At 55.7% G+C, this 21,179-nt stretch overlaps 8 protein-coding genes across 8 annotated transcripts; 5 read left to right on the top strand and 3 right to left on the bottom strand.

Annotated features, from left to right (window-relative positions):
* Nucleotide 1: 1 nt before the first annotated feature.
* C8Q71DRAFT_507318 (uncharacterized protein) lies at nt 2–3,632 on the bottom strand. The gene is made up of 12 exons (XM_047919026.1): nt 3,319–3,632; nt 3,180–3,266; nt 2,968–3,121; nt 2,688–2,899; nt 2,384–2,637; nt 2,073–2,303; nt 1,515–2,016; nt 1,315–1,455; nt 577–1,262; nt 443–526; nt 372–390; nt 2–319 (listed from the first exon to the last, which is right to left on the bottom strand). Exons 1-12 carry the CDS (start codon nt 3,557–3,559, stop codon nt 213–215), a joined length of 2,718 nt encoding a protein of 905 aa, XP_047781095.1. The 5' UTR covers nt 3,560–3,632; the 3' UTR covers nt 2–212.
* Nucleotides 3,633–3,684: 52 nt separating this feature from the next.
* C8Q71DRAFT_749010 (uncharacterized protein) lies at nt 3,685–6,437 on the top strand. Its single transcript, XM_047923181.1, has 9 exons — nt 3,685–4,101; nt 4,158–4,542; nt 4,778–4,891; nt 4,943–5,105; nt 5,159–5,167; nt 5,221–5,426; nt 5,479–6,079; nt 6,145–6,250; nt 6,311–6,437. Exons 1-8 carry the CDS (start codon nt 4,080–4,082, stop codon nt 6,223–6,225), a joined length of 1,581 nt encoding a protein of 526 aa, XP_047781094.1. The 5' UTR covers nt 3,685–4,079; the 3' UTR covers nt 6,226–6,250; nt 6,311–6,437.
* A 671-nt stretch (nt 6,438–7,108) lies between these two features.
* C8Q71DRAFT_704311 (uncharacterized protein) lies at nt 7,109–7,741 on the top strand (the record flags this gene model as incomplete). Its single annotated transcript, XM_047920376.1, has 4 exons — nt 7,109–7,166; nt 7,221–7,311; nt 7,365–7,566; nt 7,625–7,741. 4 exons carry the CDS (start codon nt 7,109–7,111, stop codon nt 7,739–7,741), a joined length of 468 nt encoding a protein of 155 aa, XP_047781093.1.
* A 715-nt stretch (nt 7,742–8,456) lies between these two features.
* Nucleotides 8,457–9,762, top strand: C8Q71DRAFT_703995 (ATP adenylyltransferase-domain-containing protein; the record flags this gene model as incomplete). The annotated part of the gene is made up of 6 exons (XM_047920356.1): nt 8,457–8,579; nt 8,644–8,820; nt 8,877–8,925; nt 8,985–9,092; nt 9,147–9,260; nt 9,317–9,762. The coding sequence occupies 6 exons, from the start codon at nt 8,457–8,459 to the stop codon at nt 9,760–9,762; spliced, it is 1,017 nt and encodes a 338-aa protein (XP_047781092.1).
* Nucleotides 9,763–10,526: 764 nt separating this feature from the next.
* C8Q71DRAFT_806502 (uncharacterized protein) lies at nt 10,527–14,629 on the top strand. Its single transcript, XM_047925998.1, has 8 exons — nt 10,527–10,872; nt 10,931–11,161; nt 11,212–11,414; nt 11,465–11,565; nt 11,614–12,758; nt 12,814–14,216; nt 14,268–14,309; nt 14,362–14,629. Exons 1-8 carry the CDS (start codon nt 10,535–10,537, stop codon nt 14,451–14,453), a joined length of 3,555 nt encoding a protein of 1,184 aa, XP_047781091.1. The 5' UTR covers nt 10,527–10,534; the 3' UTR covers nt 14,454–14,629.
* Nucleotides 14,630–14,771: 142 nt separating this feature from the next.
* On the top strand, nt 14,772–15,838 carry C8Q71DRAFT_748999 (uncharacterized protein). Its single transcript, XM_047923180.1, has 3 exons — nt 14,772–14,965; nt 15,036–15,260; nt 15,332–15,838. The coding sequence occupies exons 1-3, from the start codon at nt 14,874–14,876 to the stop codon at nt 15,405–15,407; spliced, it is 393 nt and encodes a 130-aa protein (XP_047781090.1). The 5' UTR covers nt 14,772–14,873; the 3' UTR covers nt 15,408–15,838.
* A 1,524-nt stretch (nt 15,839–17,362) lies between these two features.
* C8Q71DRAFT_507007 (uncharacterized protein) lies at nt 17,363–18,148 on the bottom strand. The gene has a single exon (XM_047919024.1). The coding sequence runs from the start codon at nt 18,047–18,049 to the stop codon at nt 17,483–17,485; it is 567 nt and encodes a 188-aa protein (XP_047781089.1). The 5' UTR covers nt 18,050–18,148; the 3' UTR covers nt 17,363–17,482.
* A 514-nt stretch (nt 18,149–18,662) lies between these two features.
* Nucleotides 18,663–20,086, bottom strand: C8Q71DRAFT_855958 (uncharacterized protein; the record flags this gene model as incomplete). Its single annotated transcript, XM_047927241.1, has 3 exons — nt 18,663–19,093; nt 19,145–19,946; nt 19,997–20,086. The coding sequence occupies 3 exons, from the start codon at nt 20,084–20,086 to the stop codon at nt 18,663–18,665; spliced, it is 1,323 nt and encodes a 440-aa protein (XP_047781088.1).
* Nucleotides 20,087–21,179: the final 1,093 nt, after the last annotated feature.

Here is a 21,179-nt window from a genome sequence, read left to right as displayed (position 1 = left end):
ATGGCGCCTCAGAGTCAGTGCAGACTCAATCGAGATCAGATCCACTCGCAGGCGGGATGCAAGATGTTCACTTGTATAAAATCGACAACAGACAACAGCTACACGTCGCGCAGAGCAATGACGAGGTACAGATCACATACAGTGAATACTAGATCGGAGCCATATGATACACGGCAAGGCAAGAAAAACTCGTTTGAGATGACAAGTGAAATTCACTGGACAGCCTTGTAGAAATCTTCCTCTGACCAGCCATAACGCTCCTTCAGCTTCTTGCTGAACTCCTTCAGCATCACTGGTTGCAAGGTTGGGTCAGGGTGCGCTGTCAATGTAACGTCAGCTACAGACAACATTCGAAAGAGCCTTGAACGTACGCTTGTGGAACGTAACCGGCTGTATAAAAATCATTAGCTCTGGCTTCTAAGGCAATACGAGGATTGCTCACCATATCGCGAGGGTCGGGAGGATCGAATCTCACACTAGAGCCTGCCGTGCTGGGGTCGTACGTGAAACCCATCTCGCGCATCACCTATCGCACCTTCAGCAGCGCACGCCGACAAAATGTCTCACCCAACGTACCTTCAGGAAGTGTTCCCATTTCATGGGCGCAAGGCCTTTCTTCTCATCTTCGGACGTGTTGAGTAGCTGATGCATGTAGGTCGCCGTCTTCTTGGAGAGTTTTGAGAAGAAGCTGAACTTGGCGCCTTTCTTATCTTTCTCCAATGGCTCCTCCGTCTCTTGGGTCTTGTCCCTCCTGCCAAATCGGCTCCAGTAGCCCTTCTTCTTTTCCGGGATGGGCGTGAGGTTTGCATGGTTCGCGCGCGTCTTGATCTTCTCCTTGCCACCCGCAAGGCCCTCTTCCTTCAGGTACTTGTGAGCAGACTGCGCTGTCTCAGTCCTACCCAGAGGAAGCGAGGCAGTGGATATCCCAGGCAGCGTCGTTGTCGAGCTACTGAACGACGGGGCCTTCGCAGACGCAGGCTTCTGCGCGGCAGGTTTCTTCTTAGCCTTTGAGGGAGAAGTCGGCGTAGCAGGAGTCCCGTTCGTGGCGGAGGGTGCTGGGCTAGCAGGGGCAGCTGGGGTAGATGGTGTCTCCGTCGACAGCGAAAGTTGCTCCATATTCGGTGTCGCAGGCGCCACCCCCTCCTCAGCAGTAGGCTTTCTCTTCTTTTTCTTGGGTTTCTTCTTCTTTTTCTTCTTGTCCTTCGCCGTGATGTCCTCTTCGTCTTCCACTTCCTCCACAGTAGTCTTGGTGCTTTTGGGCGCTGCAGTGTGCATGTCGGTAGCATGCCGGAGGTGAGAGGAAGACGGACGTACCAGTGCTCGGAGCTGAAGTCGATTTGGGTACCGTCATCTTAGGGGGCTGTCTTGGAGCGCCAGCCGGCCGCCCAGCGAAAGGTTGCCTGGGCTCCGTGCGAGTCGCCGTCTTCATGGCCGGGCTCGAGGAGAACATACGGCCTGATTACATGTAGAAACTCAGCGATGCGAGCAAACTGGGCGATATTAGATATGCATACCTCTCAAAGAGCCCAGGAGCTTGAGGAATGGGTTGGCCTTCCTCTCCTCCGCGAGGGCGTCGAAGTCAGAAGCCTCAGTCTTGCTATCGAAGAAGTCCGGAGTTGCCATCGCGGTATCCATAGCCTCTCGCAGCATATCCCGCATCATATCCTCCTCGTCAGTGTCGTATCCGCTCTCGTCCGACTCGTCGTCGTAGTCATCGTCGTCGTAATCGCTGTCGTCGGAGTCACTCACGTCTTCCTCAGACGAGTCTGAAACCGTCTGGAGCGAAGGCATGGAGCCGTTGCTGTCGCTGTTATCACCCATAGTGATAGCTAAAGGCACCTTCTTCTTGCCGCCCGGCCTCTTGACAAGGTTGTGCTTCGGCATGTCATCCTCGTCCGAGTCGTACGCGTTCTTGCCCTTGGGTGCCTTGACAGCATGCCATTGCGGAGTGATCTGCCTGATGTTGTCGACCTGCCACAGTGCGTCCGCGGTCTTCCCGCACACCGCGACGTAGTTCTAGATAGGAGATGAGCATACACCCGAGGGACGCGGACCAAGGCAGAACTACATACCTCGTTCACGATGCTCCACAGTTTGTCCAAGTTAGCCTTCTGGCGCGTCTTGGTGAGCGGGTTGATCGCATCCTTAAAGTTATCGTAGTAGTGGAAAGCTTGCTCCGAGAAGAGCTGCGCGTCCACCCAGTTCTCGTATTCCTCGGGCATCTGACGAGGCTCCTTTTTCCACTGCTCTCCCTCAGGCCCGCGGATAGGGGCCTCGATGAGCTCTTGGAGCTTCACAAGCACCTAAAATTATACAAACAGACGTATGAGCATGTAGGCGTTCGACATGCGGAATGGCCGAGACCCCAGATCCGAAAACTCACCGAGAGATCTCCCATGGCATCCCAAACAGCCTGAGGGAACTTCTTGGCCTCCCTCGGTGATTCAATGATGGCTTCATGTAGGATCTGTAATAAGATTTGTCGCGGAATCGGCGATTGCGGGAGACAAAGCTCGACAATGATCGAGTCAATGAAGGATTTGTGGACCGATTTGAGTTCAGTCCAGTCGAAGATGAATGATCCGGGTTCGTCTGAGGTTCCACCATCTATCTTCTTGAAGTATTGCGAGTAGTGAGCTACGAAGGCAGTCAGCATGGTGGCCCCTGTCCTCTCGACTGATACCTACGAGCTGATGTAGCTAGCAGACCGATATTGTCTTGAGCCGCTTGCGCAACGATGTTCACGATATCGTACAATATCAGGTAGCGAGTGCGCAGCTCGGGATCCTTCTGGAGCTTCATCTTCACTGATTTGTCTTCGACCCCAGCATCGGCGAAGTCACGAAGAAAGTCTCCTATGAGACACCATGCCGATGCCATCATGTAGGCATTGTGGATTCTGGTTAAGCCGCGTGGCGGCGTCAGTTGCTTAAGCGGTTTCGAGAATACCGAGTAAGTTAGCGTTACCTGGACGCGACAAATTGGGCAATTTTGTTGGGATTCCGTAGAAGTTCCGCCTGGTGCTTGTCGTTGCCTGGATCAGCGCGAGCGCGGACCTCTGCTAGGACCTTGTTTTGGAAGAGGTCCGGGTCTTGCAAGTTGCTGATTTCGTCAAGGTTGGCTGCATCGCAAGCGTTATAGTTACATACAGCAAAAGCTCAAGGTTCAGCGGTACGGACCTGCTAGTTCCGAATCTGCTATCTTCAGACATTCCTCGAGCCTGAACGGTGCTGCAACTGCTTTCTTGGACTGGGCGATCAGGTCCTCTGAATTACCCCCTGTCAACGCCAGAAGACCTGGAGTATCGCGAGCACTAACCTGCGAGTAGATCCAGCTTCTCCCGTCCACTCATCTTGCCCATGAGTATGATCTCTCCCGTTCCCTGAGCGCCATGTTTCCCGTTCCGCAGGACAAGTGCGCGCGCGGTCAGGGGCTTGTTCCCGTTCTCATCGCGTCGAACCGCATTTTTCGAGAACACCTCCTTAGGACCGGTCGGCACGAGAGCGGTAGAGGAGCTAGCCGGCGGCTTTGCCGGGGCCTTGGGCTGGGGCACGGGCATCTTCGCACAGACAGACACCAGTGCAGGGCAAAGCACTTGTATGTCGCTGCAGACAACAGACGGCGCACCCTGGGTGATAACAAATATGAGGGACGGGAAAGGAAGGCCAGGGGCAATATAGCAAGATCGCGATCACGTGCGGTCTGTATCTGGAGATTCCGCCACAGCCGAGGCTTCCTGGCGGCGACGACGCGCGTACGAGCCCGCTCCGTGTCTTCGTAGCCATCAATACATTGGCCCGGCCTGGGAGTACGTGTTACACCGTGTCCACCACCGCTGCGTCTACAGGGGCGAGCGAGGCGCAGCGAATCAAGTGCTGAGCGCTGAGCCTCGCCATCACATACCTCCGTATGACATGAAACGCTAGTGTGGCGATGCCGGGGCAGTGATCGTATATTTAAGGTCGGAGACCGGTCCTGCGCTCGTCCTGGTCGCCCTCTCGGCCAGTGACGACCTTCGTTTTCTCCTTCGCCAGGGCAGAGCCCTCCTGTTTTTCTGCTTCTTCTTTCGGTCGGTCTTGATGGCTGCTTTTAACGTTACGCGTGCGTTTCCCCTGATTTCGGCGCATGTGTGCGCAGCTGACTTCGAACGACTTCAGTTGACGATTCTTCGCCTCTCATAACTTATTCGCCTTCTAATGCGTGGACGGACACACCTGCGAACGACACCACCGCTTCGCTGTACTTCGATTCCTCTCTGCACACCACGTCCACTAAGGGTGCTACTGCATCCTTCGCATTCAACGGCACTGGTGTCTGGCTCTACGGCGGTCTCAGGTCGAACTATGGCTCCTACCAGCTTTCGGTAGACGGATCAAAGGTGGCAAGTGGTAGCGCGAAATCGACAACGACGCAGTTAAAGCATATCCTGGGCGGAACGTCTGGTCTGCGGATGGGGGAACACACGGTCTCTCTGACGAATGAGGGCGGAGGTCCTGTCGATATTGACAGTCTTGTCTTTGAGACGAAGGCCGGTACTGCTGGGTACGTGTTCTTAGATTTCACGTTGGCAGCTGTGGCAGTCAGCCAGATGCACAGCCGTTGTGGCTAGCCATCATATCAATGCATACCAGTCATGCCTCCTACTTTGGCTTGTTGTACAGGCAATCAGATGTCTTTCCATGAGCCAAGCATTGCTGTGATGGATAGGCATAGCGGGTTCTGCACTGGCTGCCTCAGAGGGCACTCTACATGCGATAGACTCTGAACTTCTCGATAGAGGCAAGGTGTTAAAGACCATCATCGACGACGCGAGTACCAATGTCAAATATGGCCCTCAGTCTAACAGCTGGAGCACTACGAACGGAACCAGTTACTACGACAAGACCTTGCAGTAAGTTGAACGCATCTGTTCTGAAGGGAATACGCCTAACTCCGCGTTCAGCTACTCCGCCACGAATGGAGCCTACGCATCGCTCTCTTTCTCCGGAAATGCTGTGGCTATCTATGGTACCGTCGATCCGACCCATGCCAACTACACAGTCACTTTGGACGGCGTCAAGTCGCAGCCGGTCAAGGCTAGTAACGTTCGCACATTCCATACGCAGGTATGTATTGGCTCGGTGGCTTGAATCAAGAGCTGACCATTACCTCGTCACAGACGCTTCTGGTATGCTTATACTGAGTGGTCGCGACCTCACTGATCTGACACCGTTCATACAGTACTTTGCTCAGGGTCTCGAGTCGAAGCAACACACTATCACGCTGACTGGGAATATGGGGACGAACTCCAGCCAGTACTTTGACCTCGACTCCTTCACTGTGTACGGTGCTGCCCCAAACGCCACCTCTAGCTCCAGCTCTAGCGGCGCACCATCCTCCACGGGTAGTACGAACCCCACGAACAACAACAACGCTTCTAACAATGGGTATGACACTCGCATTCTGGAACGTTGCCTATAATATCTGACGGTATCGCAGAACGGTTAGTGCGAACACGTCGAACGGCTCTACCTTGTCCCAGGGCTCTCTCATTGGCATTGTCGTCGGCTCCATCGCTGCTCTCTTGCTTTTGCTCCTCGGTCTCTTCTTCTACATGCGCCGGCGCCGTGCCCAGGCGAAGGTCGGGCCACGCTCGGCCAAGCCCAGCACCCCGTCTCCCGGTATCCCGATCCAGAACCCCCCAGACCTCGAGGCGGCATACGACTACGCCCTCCGCGAGAAGGAGCTCTCTCCGGAGGACCTGCGGCCGTCCATTGACATCATTGGCCGGCCGTCGGCGGACTACTACGCGCCCAAGACCGTCACGGCCAAACTGGTAGCGTTCCCCGTCAGGCCGTCGTACGACTCAGACAGGACGCTGCGCAACGAGAGGCAGCCGCAGCCACAGCCGCCACCGCGCAATGCGAGCAGGCCGGATCAGGTCCCGACGCTGGTGGTGCACAATCCGCCGCCTGAGAGTGGCCACGTACGCACTCCCTCGGATGCGTCGACGGTTGTCAACGATGAGGTGGAATTGGGACTTTCCGAGATCATCCTCAGTCCGTCGAAGTCACAACGGAGGCCGCCTCCGTCACCAAGGGTAAGTGGATGTCCTGGAGACGGAGTGGGGATCCATGCTGATTGCGTCTGCCACTGTCTATTCAGAGTCCTCGTCCAAGACCTAGCAGAGAGGAGCTGAGAGCCACTCAGGGCAGTGTTCTCTCGTACTACTACCATGATCCATAACGTGTGGGGTAACTGTTCGATTGCTGTGCGCATTTTGTTATCACTATCTGTCCAACTCTCATCTGTCATTGTCCGGGTTCCATAGGGTCTTGGTGAGGTGACACCGTACCACAGGCAGATAGGCCCGGGCGACATCAAATGTCACTCACTGTTCAAGTTCAGCGGTAACGGATGTCGTTAACGGCTCTCATGCTCCGTCCGAACGTTCTCAGTGGTCGCGGGTAACTGCACGTTATCGGACACGGTGCACAACTCGTTCCCTGGGAGGACGACCTATTTCCGTGCTGCCATGCCCCGAGTGGGAAAACGCGTGGATCGAGGTCGTTCCCTAACGTCGTAACTGCATGAGCAGTTCTTCGGCGACTCGAGAACAGGCTCGAGAATGTCTGGAACAAACTTATCTGCTAGCTGACAATTGATCATGTAGTACTTACAAGCTGGACTACTACGGTCGTCACGTGCATTGACCCTTTGTCACAGATTGTATTCAGAGACTTGTATGTAACTATTATTGGACACAATGCCGAACCGAGGGAATGTGACAATTGAAGGCTCGATCAGTGATCATGCCGAGGCACTGTCGCCAAGCGACGGTAACGGCGTCACAGGCGCATGTCACGGTGTATAATGCGGCGAGCGGGAGGGACGGCTCACACAGCTGCGTGCATTCCCTTCCTCCCCCTTTCATCGCTTCCTTCTCCTTGGTCGAGCTGAGCTCGCTGGAACCGCCGGTTCTTGTCTCGTCTTTCCGCTCACCCGAAGCAAGCCTTCCTTCTGCTCTCTCTTGAGACAGCCTTTTCCTCCGCGGCAGGACAGTGCTCTACGTCCTCTGGTTCCCGCTCTTCCAACTCCTTTCCTAGTCCCTTCTTTCAACTCAATCGCAATGGGCAACCTTATCTGGCACGAGTGGGCGCGCTATGTCTCCATCACCGCTAGTCTCTGTAAGTAGCCCTGCTCGGAGTACGCGTGGTGGCGGCTGAACCGACGCTACACAGACTCCATCTGGGCGGCCTTCTATGGCATCCTCTACCGCAAGTTCTTCTGGGATTTCATCGGTGGAACGCTGCGTGCGCCCGGAGGTCTCCAGTGAGTTCGTACCTGAACTTGGAAGCATGTTGGCTGATGCATCCGTTCACTAGGCCATCCCCTGGAATCGCCTTGTTCATCGACATCATTGTCAAGGCTCCCGTTGTCCAACTCATCACTATGTTCATGGCGATGGGGATGGTTGCGCTGGAGTTCCCAGCACCGTTCGTGAAAGGGACCTCTATACAGCGGAACTTCACGATTAAGCTCGTGATGCTCATCATGCAGGCCTTCTCTGCCATAATGTTCTATCAGGTAGTGTGGAACTCTCTGCTTGCATGTACCTCGTATGTTGACCTGCATGCCATCTCAGGGCACAAATGGAGCAATATACTCGTTAGTAGCCGCCATAGGCTACGGACGAGCTATGATGCTCGGAGAAGTAATGGAAGAAGCGAAGAATAACAAAGGAAGAGGCGGAAAGGCCTAGTACAATGCTTCTCGGACGACAGACATCCCGTCAGGCGGGCTGGTTTCCACTTGCTGCAGATCACATTCTTTTTTTCCACCCTCCTTTTGTCGTTCATTTTCTCTCTGTACACCCGACATGCACAGCTGGTCCCGGTTCTTTGGCTGGATTCTTGTCCCGCTTCCTTCCTCTGAGCTCGGTTCGCAACGAACGGTGAAGCACTCCGTATCCGTCGTTCTCAATTTTAGTCGTTTACATTTGATTCTGCTTCTTCACTCGCACTGCTGTATCCTGGATGTATCCGCTACCCACGCTTGTACTCTAGTCATAGAATGTCGACCTCCCGGTTGAACATTGGCGTCATGTGCAGGAATGGGAGTACTTAGCTGCATTGCACGGGGACTTGTGCCGGGACATTGTTGTTATGAGCGTATCGTTGCCTCAACATCATGAACGACCACCGCGTGCACAGCCCACGCCCGGGTCCTGACTGGGTTCTGCTACGCAACGATCGGTCCGACTCGAGTCCGCATCGTGGATGCTCCCTTCATTCCGTCGTGACCTCTTACTTGGAAAGCGGGCCATCTCAAAGGCCTCGAGCACTCGATCTTTTCGGTACCTCTGTTGGGCTGTCCAGCCAGTGACCCGCGTTGGATTGGACGCACACCGCGCGATACTAAGCATTGAGCGCGGCGAAAGGCGGCAATACCGTGCTTACTCCCGACTCTCTACTGCTATGTCACTGACACCCGCGGAGGTCATCGCGAAGATCCCAGAGAGCTTCGACAAGGCTCAAGCAGCGAGCGACCTCCTGTTCTTCCCGTCGACCGTGCAGAAGCACACCGAGTTTGATGTCGATGTACGTCGCTGTTCATCGGCTTCTGAGACATTTCCGCTGACCTGCCGTTGCTTTGCATGCAAAGTTTGAGATCAGGCTATGTCCTGCACTGCAGCAGAAACCCCATCTACCGACGCCTCATTTCTCGAGCACGCCCCAGTTACCTTCAGGGAAGCCCGATCCATTCGCACCTCCATACACACCAAGTCTATACCTGGGGGAGATCAAGGATGAAGAGGAAGGCACAGCGTATGTCGTCCTGGTTCGTAGAGTGTACTGTGAAGGCCTGGAGAAGGAGAGTTGATGGTACATTGGCAGTTCAACAAGTATGCAGTGATGAAGCACCACATCCTATTGGTCACGAAAGGTGTGTCTCGCCGTGGCAGACGTGCATCGCGTAGTGTCTGACGGCTCTGGTTTGTGTAGATTACCAGTCGCAGACATCCCCGTTGCTCCCACCTGATCTCGTGCAAACGTACCTGCTACTCCTAGCCGCCCAACGAGCTGGCCGACGATACTTCGCCTTCTACAACTGTGAGCATGGTCTGTTTTCATGGCACGACCGTTGAACATGCCTACTCTCAACAGGTGGTGATCTGAGCGGCGCGAGTCAGCCACATAAGCATCTGCAACTGATTCCCGTGGAGGATGATGGCCCTCCGATTGAGAGACTGACCAGAAAGACGAAGATCGATTTCCCAGGTCAGCCACTTCCCTGTGGGCGACAATAGATGAAATGATGCATGACTTCGCTGCAGACCGCCCTTTTGCTCTGGACACCCTGCCTTACGCGAACCACGTCCGAAGATTGCCTTCAAGTTTTTCCTCAGCATCGTATGATGACCTCGAGCGAGAACTCTCAAGTTCTTTCCTCTCACTGCTGGACCTTGTCGTTTCCACCGTACGGCATGATCCAGACTACCCCTCAGGTACACCATCGTACAACGTCATACTCACTCTGGAGCACATGCACGTCATCCCTAGGAAGAAGGAGAACCATACCTTGGAGGAGACGGGTGAGCAAATAAGTGTGAATTCACTTGGGTACGCTGGGATGCTCCTCGTCAAGAGCGAGCGGGAGCTGGAGGTGGTGAAGCGCGAGGGTATAGGTCGGATACTGAGGGATGTCGGCCTGCAGAGTGTGCATGAACTATTGGTCGACGAACATTCTCATGAGGCAGGGGAATTGCACTCGGCGCAATAATAGTACAAAGACGATAGTGAGGTGTCTTCTCTGCTATCATCATACCTTGTTGACGGAGGGTATTGAAGGATGTACTGTTCTGTTTGACTAGCATCCACTTTTCTGGTATCGTTCGGGTGTTGCCGCACTGGCATGGACTTGTGTCTCCATCCCTATGGACCGCCACCCACGCACCACCACACTGGAACACCCGGCAGCATACCGGTGGCCTCTGAGGAGAACGCGATGACTTCAGTTCCACAGGACCGTCAGTGTATAGCTGGTGTAGACACGGTGTGCCGAGCTAAGTGGATGCGTCTATGGATTAATACAGTGAGTGCCCAGGGCGGTCGTACGAGCTCTTGAATATGCTCTCACGACACGGTCCAGCCCTTCCAGCGTACAGGGGGTCGCTGCTGGTGAAGCTTCAAGTCGTCATGGATGAGCTCACAGTCATATCCGAATTTGCGTATCGTCCTCTGAGCCTCTTAAATGGATCCCCCATACATCATACCTATTCAACAGCTCTGATAGCGTTAAGGCGTTGCCTGCACGCGTCGTTCTGTCTGCCCACGAATGTTACTTGGCTCAGAGCCAAGCAGGGGCCTCACTCCTAAGTCGCAATCCATGGTACTCGATCGATATGGGGTTCAAACCTACATGTACACTATCTGTGCATCCCACATGCAAACTACATGGACGATGGTTGCGGCCCGAATGCATTGAGTAATAGCTATGCACCGGCCACGGCACGGAGGGTTTGGCCGAGACGTCCATTCCCTTCAGTCTAGTGATGCCGACGGGCGCCTATCTTGCCATTTGCGTAAGCGCCCGGAGAGGAACAGACTCAATTCGTGGACGCAACTGCGCTGCTTCTCCTCTCCCCGCTATCATGTCCTCCTCGTCCACAACCGCGTGTTCGCGGTCGTCCTCGCCGTCGCCGGCCACGCCAGAGTCTACCGACGTGCCAGAGCAAGTCTTCAGCACGGAAGACCTATCCGCTTGGTGCAACTCGCTTGTTATGAGCAGCTATTCGAACGGTCACGAACAGAGACAGGCCGACGCAAGCCACGCGAATGTAGCCCAGATGCTGAAGCTGGAGGATCTGCTGCAGGATGCTCTATATCAAGAGTACGTTGCTACCTACACCTATACGCACTGGCGACGTGTACCCATCGTCCTTACGCAGGATAAAGCCGGGCGCATCTGACCCGACCCTCTCGCTCGACCCTCTCACTCTATCAAAGCTTGCGCTCCCTCAAGACTATCAAAGTTCCCTTCCCTCAACACCCCTTCCTTCAACACTATCCCAGGTCCCTGCACCTGTTAAGCCTGTCCCTCCTCCACCATCACAACCACGTCCGGACCCCGCCTTAACGGCACAACGTGTAGTCTATCCACCGAAAGAGGCATGCCAGAAGTAGGTCTACCTCCGCTATCGCGAAGCGCGTCTCTGACGGTGTTATCCAGCTTGCCCATCATGATACCTAACATTCCAGAAGGCGGAACGAAATCTAGAGTTGAGACACAAGTCCGGTTGACAGTTGATCTCGCACACGCGAGCGCTTCGTCGGGCGAACCGCTCAAGTATGATAGAGTGGGGACATTCAAGTGGCTCAGGCTACCGAAGGGAACGTCAACCAAGAGGCGGACGCGTAAGGAGGGCAAAGTTGGTGCGTATCAATTATCATGGCTTTGGTCGGAGTTGACCTAGCGCCTGTAGACGCCTCACCGGAAGATACGCTATACCTCACAGCCGAGGTGACATGCGCTACGGCTCCTCATACCCGCGTAACGTGTTGCACCAGTTGCCAGGCGAGAGAGGTGCGTTGCGTTACTTGAACGGCTCGCACTTATTGACTTTGTTCACAGGCCAAAAGAGTGGCCAGGAAGATTGCGGCACGGGTGAGGCCGTCCCGTTCTGACGCTGAATCGCAGGACGAGGTCCCCTTCCTTCCTGGAAGAGGTACCCACGAAGATGTGTCGAACATTGTCCAATTTAACTGCCCGGAGGTCCTCGACTTCTCAAGTGGTTCCGTCATCCTTCCTCTGCGGATTACTTGCTACTGCAGACACCATCGCGAGAAGACGGGATTCAATGTCCACTTCGCGATGCTTGATCGTTACGGTCGGATTGTTGGCACAGGCATGACCAGGCCCATTATGATCACCGACGACCACAAGACGACCGGCGCGCAGAAGGCGGCACAGAACAACGATATGGCTCTAGGAGAGTCCTCTGACATGGGAGGCTCTGCCAAGCGCAAGAAGACGACGGCATCTGAGCGAGTGAAGAAGCGTACGAAGCCTTACGACGTTGGGCAGAGCACTGGCAGGACAGTTCGCAGAGGTAGCAGTGCAAGCGCGGATTCACCCCTTCATGCAGCTTCACCCGCGGCCACCAGGTCGTCGTCCCCGCTCCAGAGCTATGCACACAGCCCGCTCTCTGCGTTCTCGCCTGTCGAGTCTCAGGGCCCTCAGTCTCTGTTCGACTTCAACGCTCCGACTCCAGACGACGGCCCGACGTCTATCGACTCAGATGTTCCAATGGCACAGGAAGTCAGTCCCGAAGCCGTTGCCACAATCCATCCGCTCACCGGCTCCTTCCTACCTCCATCGCATGCCGATCCTCAATTGTCTGTGGATCCCACCCAGACCCTCAACATGCCGCCTCAGCCTGCTCCATTCTTCCTCTTCGCTCAGAACCCTCCGCCGCCCATGGCATCCCTCCCTGCACCCAAGATTCATCGGTTGATACCCGCCTCCGGGCCAACATTCGGTGGAATCGAGGTGACGGTGCTCGGTGCCAACTTTCACTCGTCGATGCAATTAAACCTGCTCTTCGGCGGTGTTGCATCGTCCTCCACGCAGCGGTGGAGCGACAATACTCTCGTGTGCTTGCTTCCTCCCAGAGCGGACCCAGGTATCGTCACAGTCTGGTTAGAGGGTGTGGAAAAGATCGAGGATGGCACGCCTCCGTGCATGTTCACTTACACGGATGAGACGGACAGAGCGCTGTACGTGTTCCCACGTGTACTCTTCGTTTTAAACCTGCTGACGTCTCGCATCCAGAATGGAACTCGCGCTCCAGGTCGTCGGCTTGAAGATGACAGGCAAGATCGAAGACGCCAGAAACGTTGCGATGCGTATTGTGGGCAATACCAATACTGAAGGCGCGGATGGATCCGCGGCTCCTGTCGACAGCGTGATGCAATTGTCTTCCGGTCCGGACCTTACACCTAATTTCCGAAGCCTCCTGCTCAGCCGCGCCGGGAACAACGGCGACTTCGAGCGGGTGCTCTTAGACTTCCTGTCCATCTTGGACCACAGCATCGGCAAAGCTGGATTCTCCGATATGGCTGCGATCTCTCACCCTACGCCGAGTGGGCAGACTCTCTTACACTTGGCTACTATGGCGAAGTTCCCGACGTTGGTCGAGTTCTTGGTATCCCATGGCGTCGATGTCGACGCTCGTGACAAGAACGGGTGCACCGCGTTGTATTGCGCAGCCACTGTCCGGTCTGCAGAATGTGCGCGGGTACTTCTCAGAGCTGGTGCCGACACGGAGGTCGTCGATGCCCTGGGTAAGACCCCCTCAGAGATCGCTCCTCTCGGGTTCTTCGATTTCGCGCTATCTGATGGCGATACGAGCCGTTCTGCTGACAATGACGAGGAGGAGGCTGCGTGGGGCGACGCCGAGGAGGAGTCGGATGAATCGGAGGTCAAGGGCAAGCCACGGCGCCGCTTTGGACGCAAGTCCGGATTGCGCAAGCGCCGCTCTTCGCATGCACTCGCAGAGCGAGATACGAACACTGCTACACGCGCCGGTCCTCATTCTAGCGAGTCGAAGAAGGCTATTGACGCTGGCATGCCGGACGAGAAGCAAGTAGCCTCCTTCATGGAGACGCTGCAGCGTGCGTTCGCACAGTGGCAAGCCCCACAGGGCATGATGGCGAACATGCCCGCTGCGCTGCACAACCTCCCCATCCCGCATCTGCCGAACCTGCCTGGCATCCCGGCGTGGAATGCGCTGCCCCAGGTTCCTGCGGTCTTCCCTGTCTTCGTTCCCATCCCCGCATTAGTCAATCTGTGGGGCGAGAGACGCACGGACGATAGGCAGCAGCCGGCCCGCGACAAGAAGGATGGTGCTGAGATTGAGGCGCCTCTGTCCCCTACGCAGGATTGGCGTGGTTTCTGGGAGAAGATGATGGCTCAAGCTGGCGCTACCCTCCGCCCGAATGATGGGACCATTGACGCTCCTCCGGCATACTCGCCCAGGTCCGTTGACGAGGAGCCGCCGACTCAAGTCAAGCAAGAGGTTGTTGCGTCGTCTAGCTCGGTCAAGCGCAACGCGGGTCTGACCAAGTCATCGACTCGTCATGTGGAACACCCGACGGTTGCGGTGCCGGAGCAGGAATTAGATGCGTACCTCTACAGACCTGCGCATAAGCCCTCGAGAAAGCAAAAGAAGAAACGTGAGCTTAGTCGTTTTGTCTCAGTCGGCTTGTGCTGATTTGCAGTGCCAGACGACCGGATGCTCATTCTCTTCTGGATACCAATTTTGATGAGTGAGTCGTCATTCGTTTTCCTCCAGTGCTATTCGCTGACACACTCCTCCAGTCGGTTTGATGTGGGCTTTCTTTACGTTCATACGCATGGCTTTTCACGCGACGAGAGCCGTGCTAATAATTAAGACGGGCATGAAGGTGTAGAGAAGATACAGTATGCTGCGGTTGAATCGCAATTGTTTATCTAGATGTCATGGTATGTCTGTTGGATACTACTCTGCTGTTACACACGTTTCTACCCTGAACGCGCTGAATGCGTGCGTGCCGGTGTATGTATTGTAGATGTGTTCGGACTTAATCAAACAGGTGGTGGCGTTATCAGTGCTTCTCGGAGACAAAGGGCGGGTATTATTAACGATGGAGTCATAGGTACCACCCAGGAGGAGGGCGATCGACGACCGTCCTGAATTGAAGTTCGGTACCAGGCCTGCCCTGAGAAGCCCTGAAAGTGCACGCGTGCCGAACACGCGAGTTGCGGCGTGTCAAACAGGCGGGTATATTAATCATATCAGCTCACACCGCACTCGCAGCCCGCAAGTCGCACTGAGGACCACATACCTTACCATGGCCGATAACGTCAGCGGTTACTCTCAGAGATGTTCCTATTGTCTCAACGCGGTTGACAAGACCAACCTCAAGTCTTGCAGTGGTTGCCGGTGAGTCTTGTCCTCAGGCCTCAGGTGTCATCTCATCGATCTCACAGTGGAATTGTTGTCTATCCCGCAGAATGGTCCGCTACTGCTCGCGTGCATGCCAGGAGAACGCCTGGCCAACGCACAGAGCAAGCTGCGCTACTGGCGGGGACTTCAAGGATTCTCTGGATCAACGGAGCAAGAAGCTGAATCACAGCTTCACGAAATTCCTCGACTACTATCGCCCGTTGATCTGCATGACCGCACCATCCGCATTCAATCTCGCGAACAGCTCGCCAGACAAGCTTGCTACGCATTGGTGAGCAGGTGTGGGTTACCGTGATCAGTCGCGATCTGACTGAGAGTGCATTGGTATGTCGTTGGTCACAGCATGTATGTAGTCCTCGAGCAGCAGCCCGCAGCCCAAGCTGCTCCATTCTACTTCAAGGTCAGCATTGTTGCGTAGCAGAAATCTGCTCTTCGCCCCGGATTGCTAACTACGTCCACGTAGATGGTCAGCGGTCAGATCATCTCTCGCCGAGAGATGGTCGACGTCTTCAACTCGCTGGATATGACCCAGGAGCAGATTGACGGCTGGGCGCGCGATGACCGCGGTGACCACACCGTGCATATCGTCTTCCAGTTCGCAGCCATGTGCCGCTTCCTGTGGTTCTCCCTCCACGACATCGGAGGCTACCGGTCTATGAACCCTGACATTGCGAACAAGCTCGCAAACGAATGGGCAGATGCCCTAGCTGCCGCGATGAACATTGGGTACGCAGGCCCTGGCACCAGTAGCAGATAGATGACCGGTCCTCCGCTGCTCCGAGTCTAGAATGGCAGTGCATCGCAAATCATTGGACCCGTTGCTTTCTTGCTTTCTCAAATTGTTATCGATGGTTCGTGGAACGGTTACGCTTTTGAATTACTGTATTGTAACCGACTTATAACAACATGTATCCAATCTAAATCACAGTGAACTACGTAGTAAAGCCAGTCAACCGAGCTGCGCAAGTCATTATTGATAAGAAGTACACGTCGAAGGTCCGTATGACAATGCTGCTAACAGAGACGTGTCACGTTACACCTACGAAGGAAAGCACGTCAGACTCGCTCGACACAGTGAGAGCGGAATTGAGGCGCATGTTGGTTTCACCCTCTGCGTCCGAGCTTGTCTTGGCCTCGCACGCAAGAGGGCTACTTATCCCGAGGACCATCGAAAAGGTCTGCGCCAGGACGGGCACTCGCGTGTCCGCCCCCCCTCGGGACTTACCTGAGCTCGATGCCAAACTTGACGTAGCTTGACGGATAGATTGATATCTAGCTACGGCAGCCAAGTCAGTGCAAATGATGACGCAGACCGGGCTGACCATGTCGTCGATCAATGCTTATGTGCCCTTGCAAGCGACTGATCATGTAGAGCCTGTGGATAGGATCGTCAGCTACGGCGAGGGAAGGAAGATACGCATACACACATGTGATGATTGCACGCAGGGATGCAACTCAGGCCTGAAAGGAGAGTCAACCAAGAGACGGTGAGGTGAGATGCTCACCGATGCACGGACACGCATGTGAAGTTGACTCAATGGAGCTGAAGTATGGTGAAAGGTATTGCAATCGATTCAACGGATGCCTAAGCTAGAGAGATCAGCCTCCGGGACTGATCATGACCGAGCTGACCGTGGCTACGGTTGAGAATGAAGCATGGTGACAGGTCTGGGTGGTGGCCGTCAGCAGATGGGCGAAGAGATTGATGGACATACGCGGTATGCTCCCGGATCGATTGTGAAGCCACGGAGCTTAGATTACAACAGCGTCAGTCATGACAAGTGCACCTCACTGGATCATACTCACCTGCAGAACTTGCTCATCCACATCCTAATCTTGAAATGGTCTTGATCACGGCCGGCTGGAACTCTGTGCACACCGAGTCAGCTTGGAGACAGGGCGGACACACGCACACATATAATCATGTCTGACATAGGATCCGATCCTTGAGTGAAAGCAATGCGTCAAGACGACAGGCCCACATACCTTGGATTGGGACATTGGACGCATGGCTGAGGCCACAAGGCTTCTGATTGCGACACATGCACCGCGAGTTGAGCCTAAGCTAGAGTCACATGCATGAGCATAGACATAGAACGGCAAGAGAAGACAACCAGGCCGAGAATCGAGGCAGAACCACGCAAGGCCAGGCCGGGACGTAGCGATAAGAAAACAACAGACACGCAGGTCCAAGAGGTCGTCCAAGAGGTCGTCCTCAGAGTCGAGAGCGAAAGCAATGTCCGAGTCGCCTGAGAGTCTAGAGCCGGCCGAAAGATGTCAGTCCAACAGAGCACAGCTTGCCTAGCGAATCGAACACGAGATGGATCACCGAAGCCAGAAGAGTATAAGAGCCAGTGCAGCACACAGCCAGACGGCGAGATCATGAACCAGAGCAGAGCGCTGTTGAGATCGTAGACAAAGCGGGGCCGAGGGGAGAACCAAGCCATGAGCTAGAACAGAGCCAGAGCCAGACAACCGAGCCGAGGACCGTCTTCAGTCTTCATCTTGACCTTGACCCTTAGTCTTGGAGGGAACTTGAATCTCGCGTCTTGGGGTTGAGGAAGGCGGACAGGACACGGAGCACAACCGAGCATAGAGGGCGACAACACGACAGATCGAAGAGTACGAGAGCGTCGAAGACCCAAGCGTTGAAACCACCAAGACGCGCGCAGTAGCAAAGCAGAGCACACCCAGGTACCCATGTCGAATGATCCAGAGTCGAGACAAGAGCGGCGCCACGTCGAGGTCGTCTGACAGCCGAAGGTCAGCCAAAGTGTAACATCCGTCAATGAGCACCAGCGCACCTTCTATACAGTCGAACCCGAGACCGACCGACAAAGAACAGTGGCGAGCACAACAGTCAAAGTCAGAGCGCAGTCTAGAAACCACGATGCCTAGCACCCAAGCCAGAGCACAGCAGAGTTGTGTCGAGACCGAAGCCAAGGAGTACCAGAAAGCAGAAGACCAGCTGTTGGAACAGACCAAGGAGCCTAGAAGCCAATCCCTGTGGCGTCGGCGTGTGGCGTTGGACATCCCATGCCTACGGCGGACACGACACATCTTCACAAGCAGAGAGAAGAGAGGGGGCCGGCCAAGTAGTATCAAGGTCGCATAGCTGATGGAAGTCAGGAGGGAAGGGGGATGGGGGACGGTCTGCTACGCAACCCTCCTTTTATGCTGGCTGTGCCACTCGGAGTTCAACGCCAGCCACCTGTGTCATGTGACCGCGTGGGCACCAATCAGCGAGCTGCGATGCCATCCGCGGCCCAGTTTGGAATGAGCGTCTCTGTCCACGCCGGCGAAGTCAAAGCGTGGCTTCGCGGGCACTGTCACGGACAATGGGAGGGCGTCGTCAGCGGGTCATGGCAGTACACGAGGATCTGAGACATACCTATTTCGGGTACAAGGGATGCTTCTATGGGAAGCTAGGGTGCTTTGGTGCTACGCGTTGTGCCCACCAGTTGTACATCTTGCGACAGACCGCGACAGACATCCATGTCTAGAGAACAAGCCAAGCACCGTCTATTGTCGTAGGATATATCAGAGCGTACAAATCGTTACCATCTTCAAGAATCACAATGCCAAGAGCGTCCAAGATCGTCAAAGCATTCGTTGCGTTCGTCGTCGCAGTCATCTTCCTCTGACTCAACCGCGGCTTCTATCGCAGCCCGGCTCACGGAAACCAGCACTCCTCCACCTTCGGCCAATGCGTATACACCACGCCCACACGGCCCTCGACCTCCCTGAGCCTCGGCAAGCGATACATCACCGCATCCACCGCATTACACCTTCTGCCCGAATACTCCGCGTTCCCAACATGGAACGTCGTAACGAGCCCGCCCGCCTCGCGCGCGAGCCGCGCGAGGTGCGCGTCGATCGCGTCCCAGTCGAGCACGCTGAGGTCGCCGCCCTTCACGAGCTCGATGCTAAAGTGTATCTGGGTGAGGTGCAGGGAGTGCAGCCGCGAGAGCGCCGCGGGCACCCACTCGTATGTCTTGAGCGGGACGGGGTCGGGGATGTAGAGCAGCCGTGGTTGGGAGCCGTCGATCCGGATGTGCGAGAGGTGGAGCGTGCGCAGGCGGGTGTTGTTGGAGAGGTCCACAGCTGGTGGCGTGGTGTAAGTACCCGCAACTAAATTGATCAGGGACGACTAACCGTCTCTGAACGAGAACCATCCTGGAAATGCAAGCGAGAGGTGCTGAAGGGACTGCCCGCCGGCCCTGAACAGACTAGGGACATACTTCGCATCCGAACCACCATCCCACATGAGCTCAAGGTTGCGCAGAGCAAGTCTGAACGGTCCCTTCACAAGCCACGCGACTACTTGTGGCGGGGGGCTTCTCAGGGTGAGCTCGTCAAGCTCTACCTGGCGCGGCGGCACGACTGCTGCCAAGTCCGGCGTGAAGGCCGGCAGCAACGAAGACCGCCGCCAGCGCACAGCACAGAGGGTCAGCCCGCGAAGCTCCGGGCATGCGCAGAGGACGCGCAAGAGGTCCGTGCCGTCGAAACGGACGTTCTCGATGCGGAGGTGCTTGACGAGGCGGAAGTACGTGGGGAGCTTCTCGCGCGTGTCCTCGTCCATCTCGAACATGCCCCCGCCAAAGTTCAGCGTCAGGCTCTCGATCTCGTGCAGGCGCGGCAGGACCGCGGGGAGCGTCGCGCGCTCGAGCGCGGAGTCGAGCGAGAGGTGCAGCGCGCGCACGGAGAGCGCGACGTGCGGCGAGTCCTGCAGCAGCTTTGTGAAGCGGGAGTACTCGGAGTAACCTGGGGCGTGCGTGAGGTGGACGGTGTTGAAGACGTGGTGCCGCACGATCGGGTGGAAGGCCCGGCAGGTGAGGGCACACGCGGCGAGCGTGCGGTGGTCGTTCCAGAGGTAGCCGAGAATGGACTCCCAGACATCGAGGGGCAGTTGGGGGACACCGTGGTCGATGTCCGCAGGTAAGGGCGTGACTTTAGGCTACGAGCACGTCAGCTTCTGCAGCGATCGCAAGTGGAAGAAGTGCTCACTATGCGCCAGCGTCCGCGCGGGCCATGCGCGACTCGGGCGACGATGCGTCTGAGGCGGCCGAGGACGCGAGAGAGGCGGGGACGGCGCATAAATAAGACGTAAAAGGACGTTACGGACGTTAGCAACGTTAGCACTAATACGGGATAGTCGGTTCCGCTGTGAGAGGCATCCTGGGCAGGAGCGCGTCAGGCTATAAGACGCGACGTCAGCGCGCGAGACACTGTTACTCGGTGCTGTTGCGTGCCAACGAGCGAGCAGCTGGGACGCTCATACGGCGGAGGCCGCTGGGCTATGCTCTGGGTGCTGTCGCGGGCATGATGGTGGAGGGGGCCCGAGTAGTACACAGAGCGGCGCGAGTGGGCATTCCTTGGTCTGGAGAACGGCTTCGATGCAGCCACCACCGTCACCGAGAACTCATAATAGCCTCGAGGATGGTCAGCAGAACGGAAAGAACATTGACACGGACTTTGTATGAGACCAGCGAGCGGTCCAGGAGCGGTCTATGGACGATGTATGTGTAGCGCCGGTATTCGGGTCTACCTGGTGTTGTGCATTGTGATTTCCAATCGCTCTGCAAGATCGACTGAGTCCTGTTTGTCCGGATAGATGACCGGAGGAAGTCGAAGGACCGGTGATAGCGTGAGGCGCATCTGCGAAGACAGACTTTGCGTCGATACAGAAGAACAGCACACCTGTCCAGAGGGAATAAGGCGCAGGGCCTTCCTCACAGCTCCACCGTGCTGGAATGCAGAACGAGCACGAGCTAGCTTATGCAGCTCGACACGGTGTAACAGCATTCACACGTCGCGGATTTTGCTCTCAGGTGTCCTCCAGGTCAATTCGCATTTGTTGCGGTACGGAGCAGCACGATGTGATAAATAAGACAGAAAGCAGCAGCGTTGGGAATGGCACAGCCACCGAGCGAGAAGTAGACCTGGCTTGGACCTGGCCAAGGTCGCAGGCTGTTGATGATGATGAACTCAGCATTTATTAACCGCTGCAAGCAACCATGTGCTAAGACGCGGCGGACGCCGGCCTGTACAGTAGTGGGCGTTTAAACGCGCCACCCAGGTCGTCGTCCAGTTCGGGGCTGTACTGGTAGGAGTAACGTCTGGAAAGGTAGGTAGTAATGGGTCGTTCTCGTTCTGTAGTCTATGGTAGCAACTATGTGTATGGTTCAGT

The sequence above is a fragment of the Rhodofomes roseus genome (assembly GCF_022264815.1).
Source record: "Rhodofomes roseus strain CIRM-BRFM 1785 chromosome Unknown C8Q71scaffold_6, whole genome shotgun sequence".
In the NCBI taxonomy this organism is placed as follows: domain Eukaryota; kingdom Fungi; phylum Basidiomycota; class Agaricomycetes; order Polyporales; family Fomitopsidaceae; genus Rhodofomes; species Rhodofomes roseus.
This window is presented reverse-complemented; position numbering and strand designations above follow the sequence as displayed.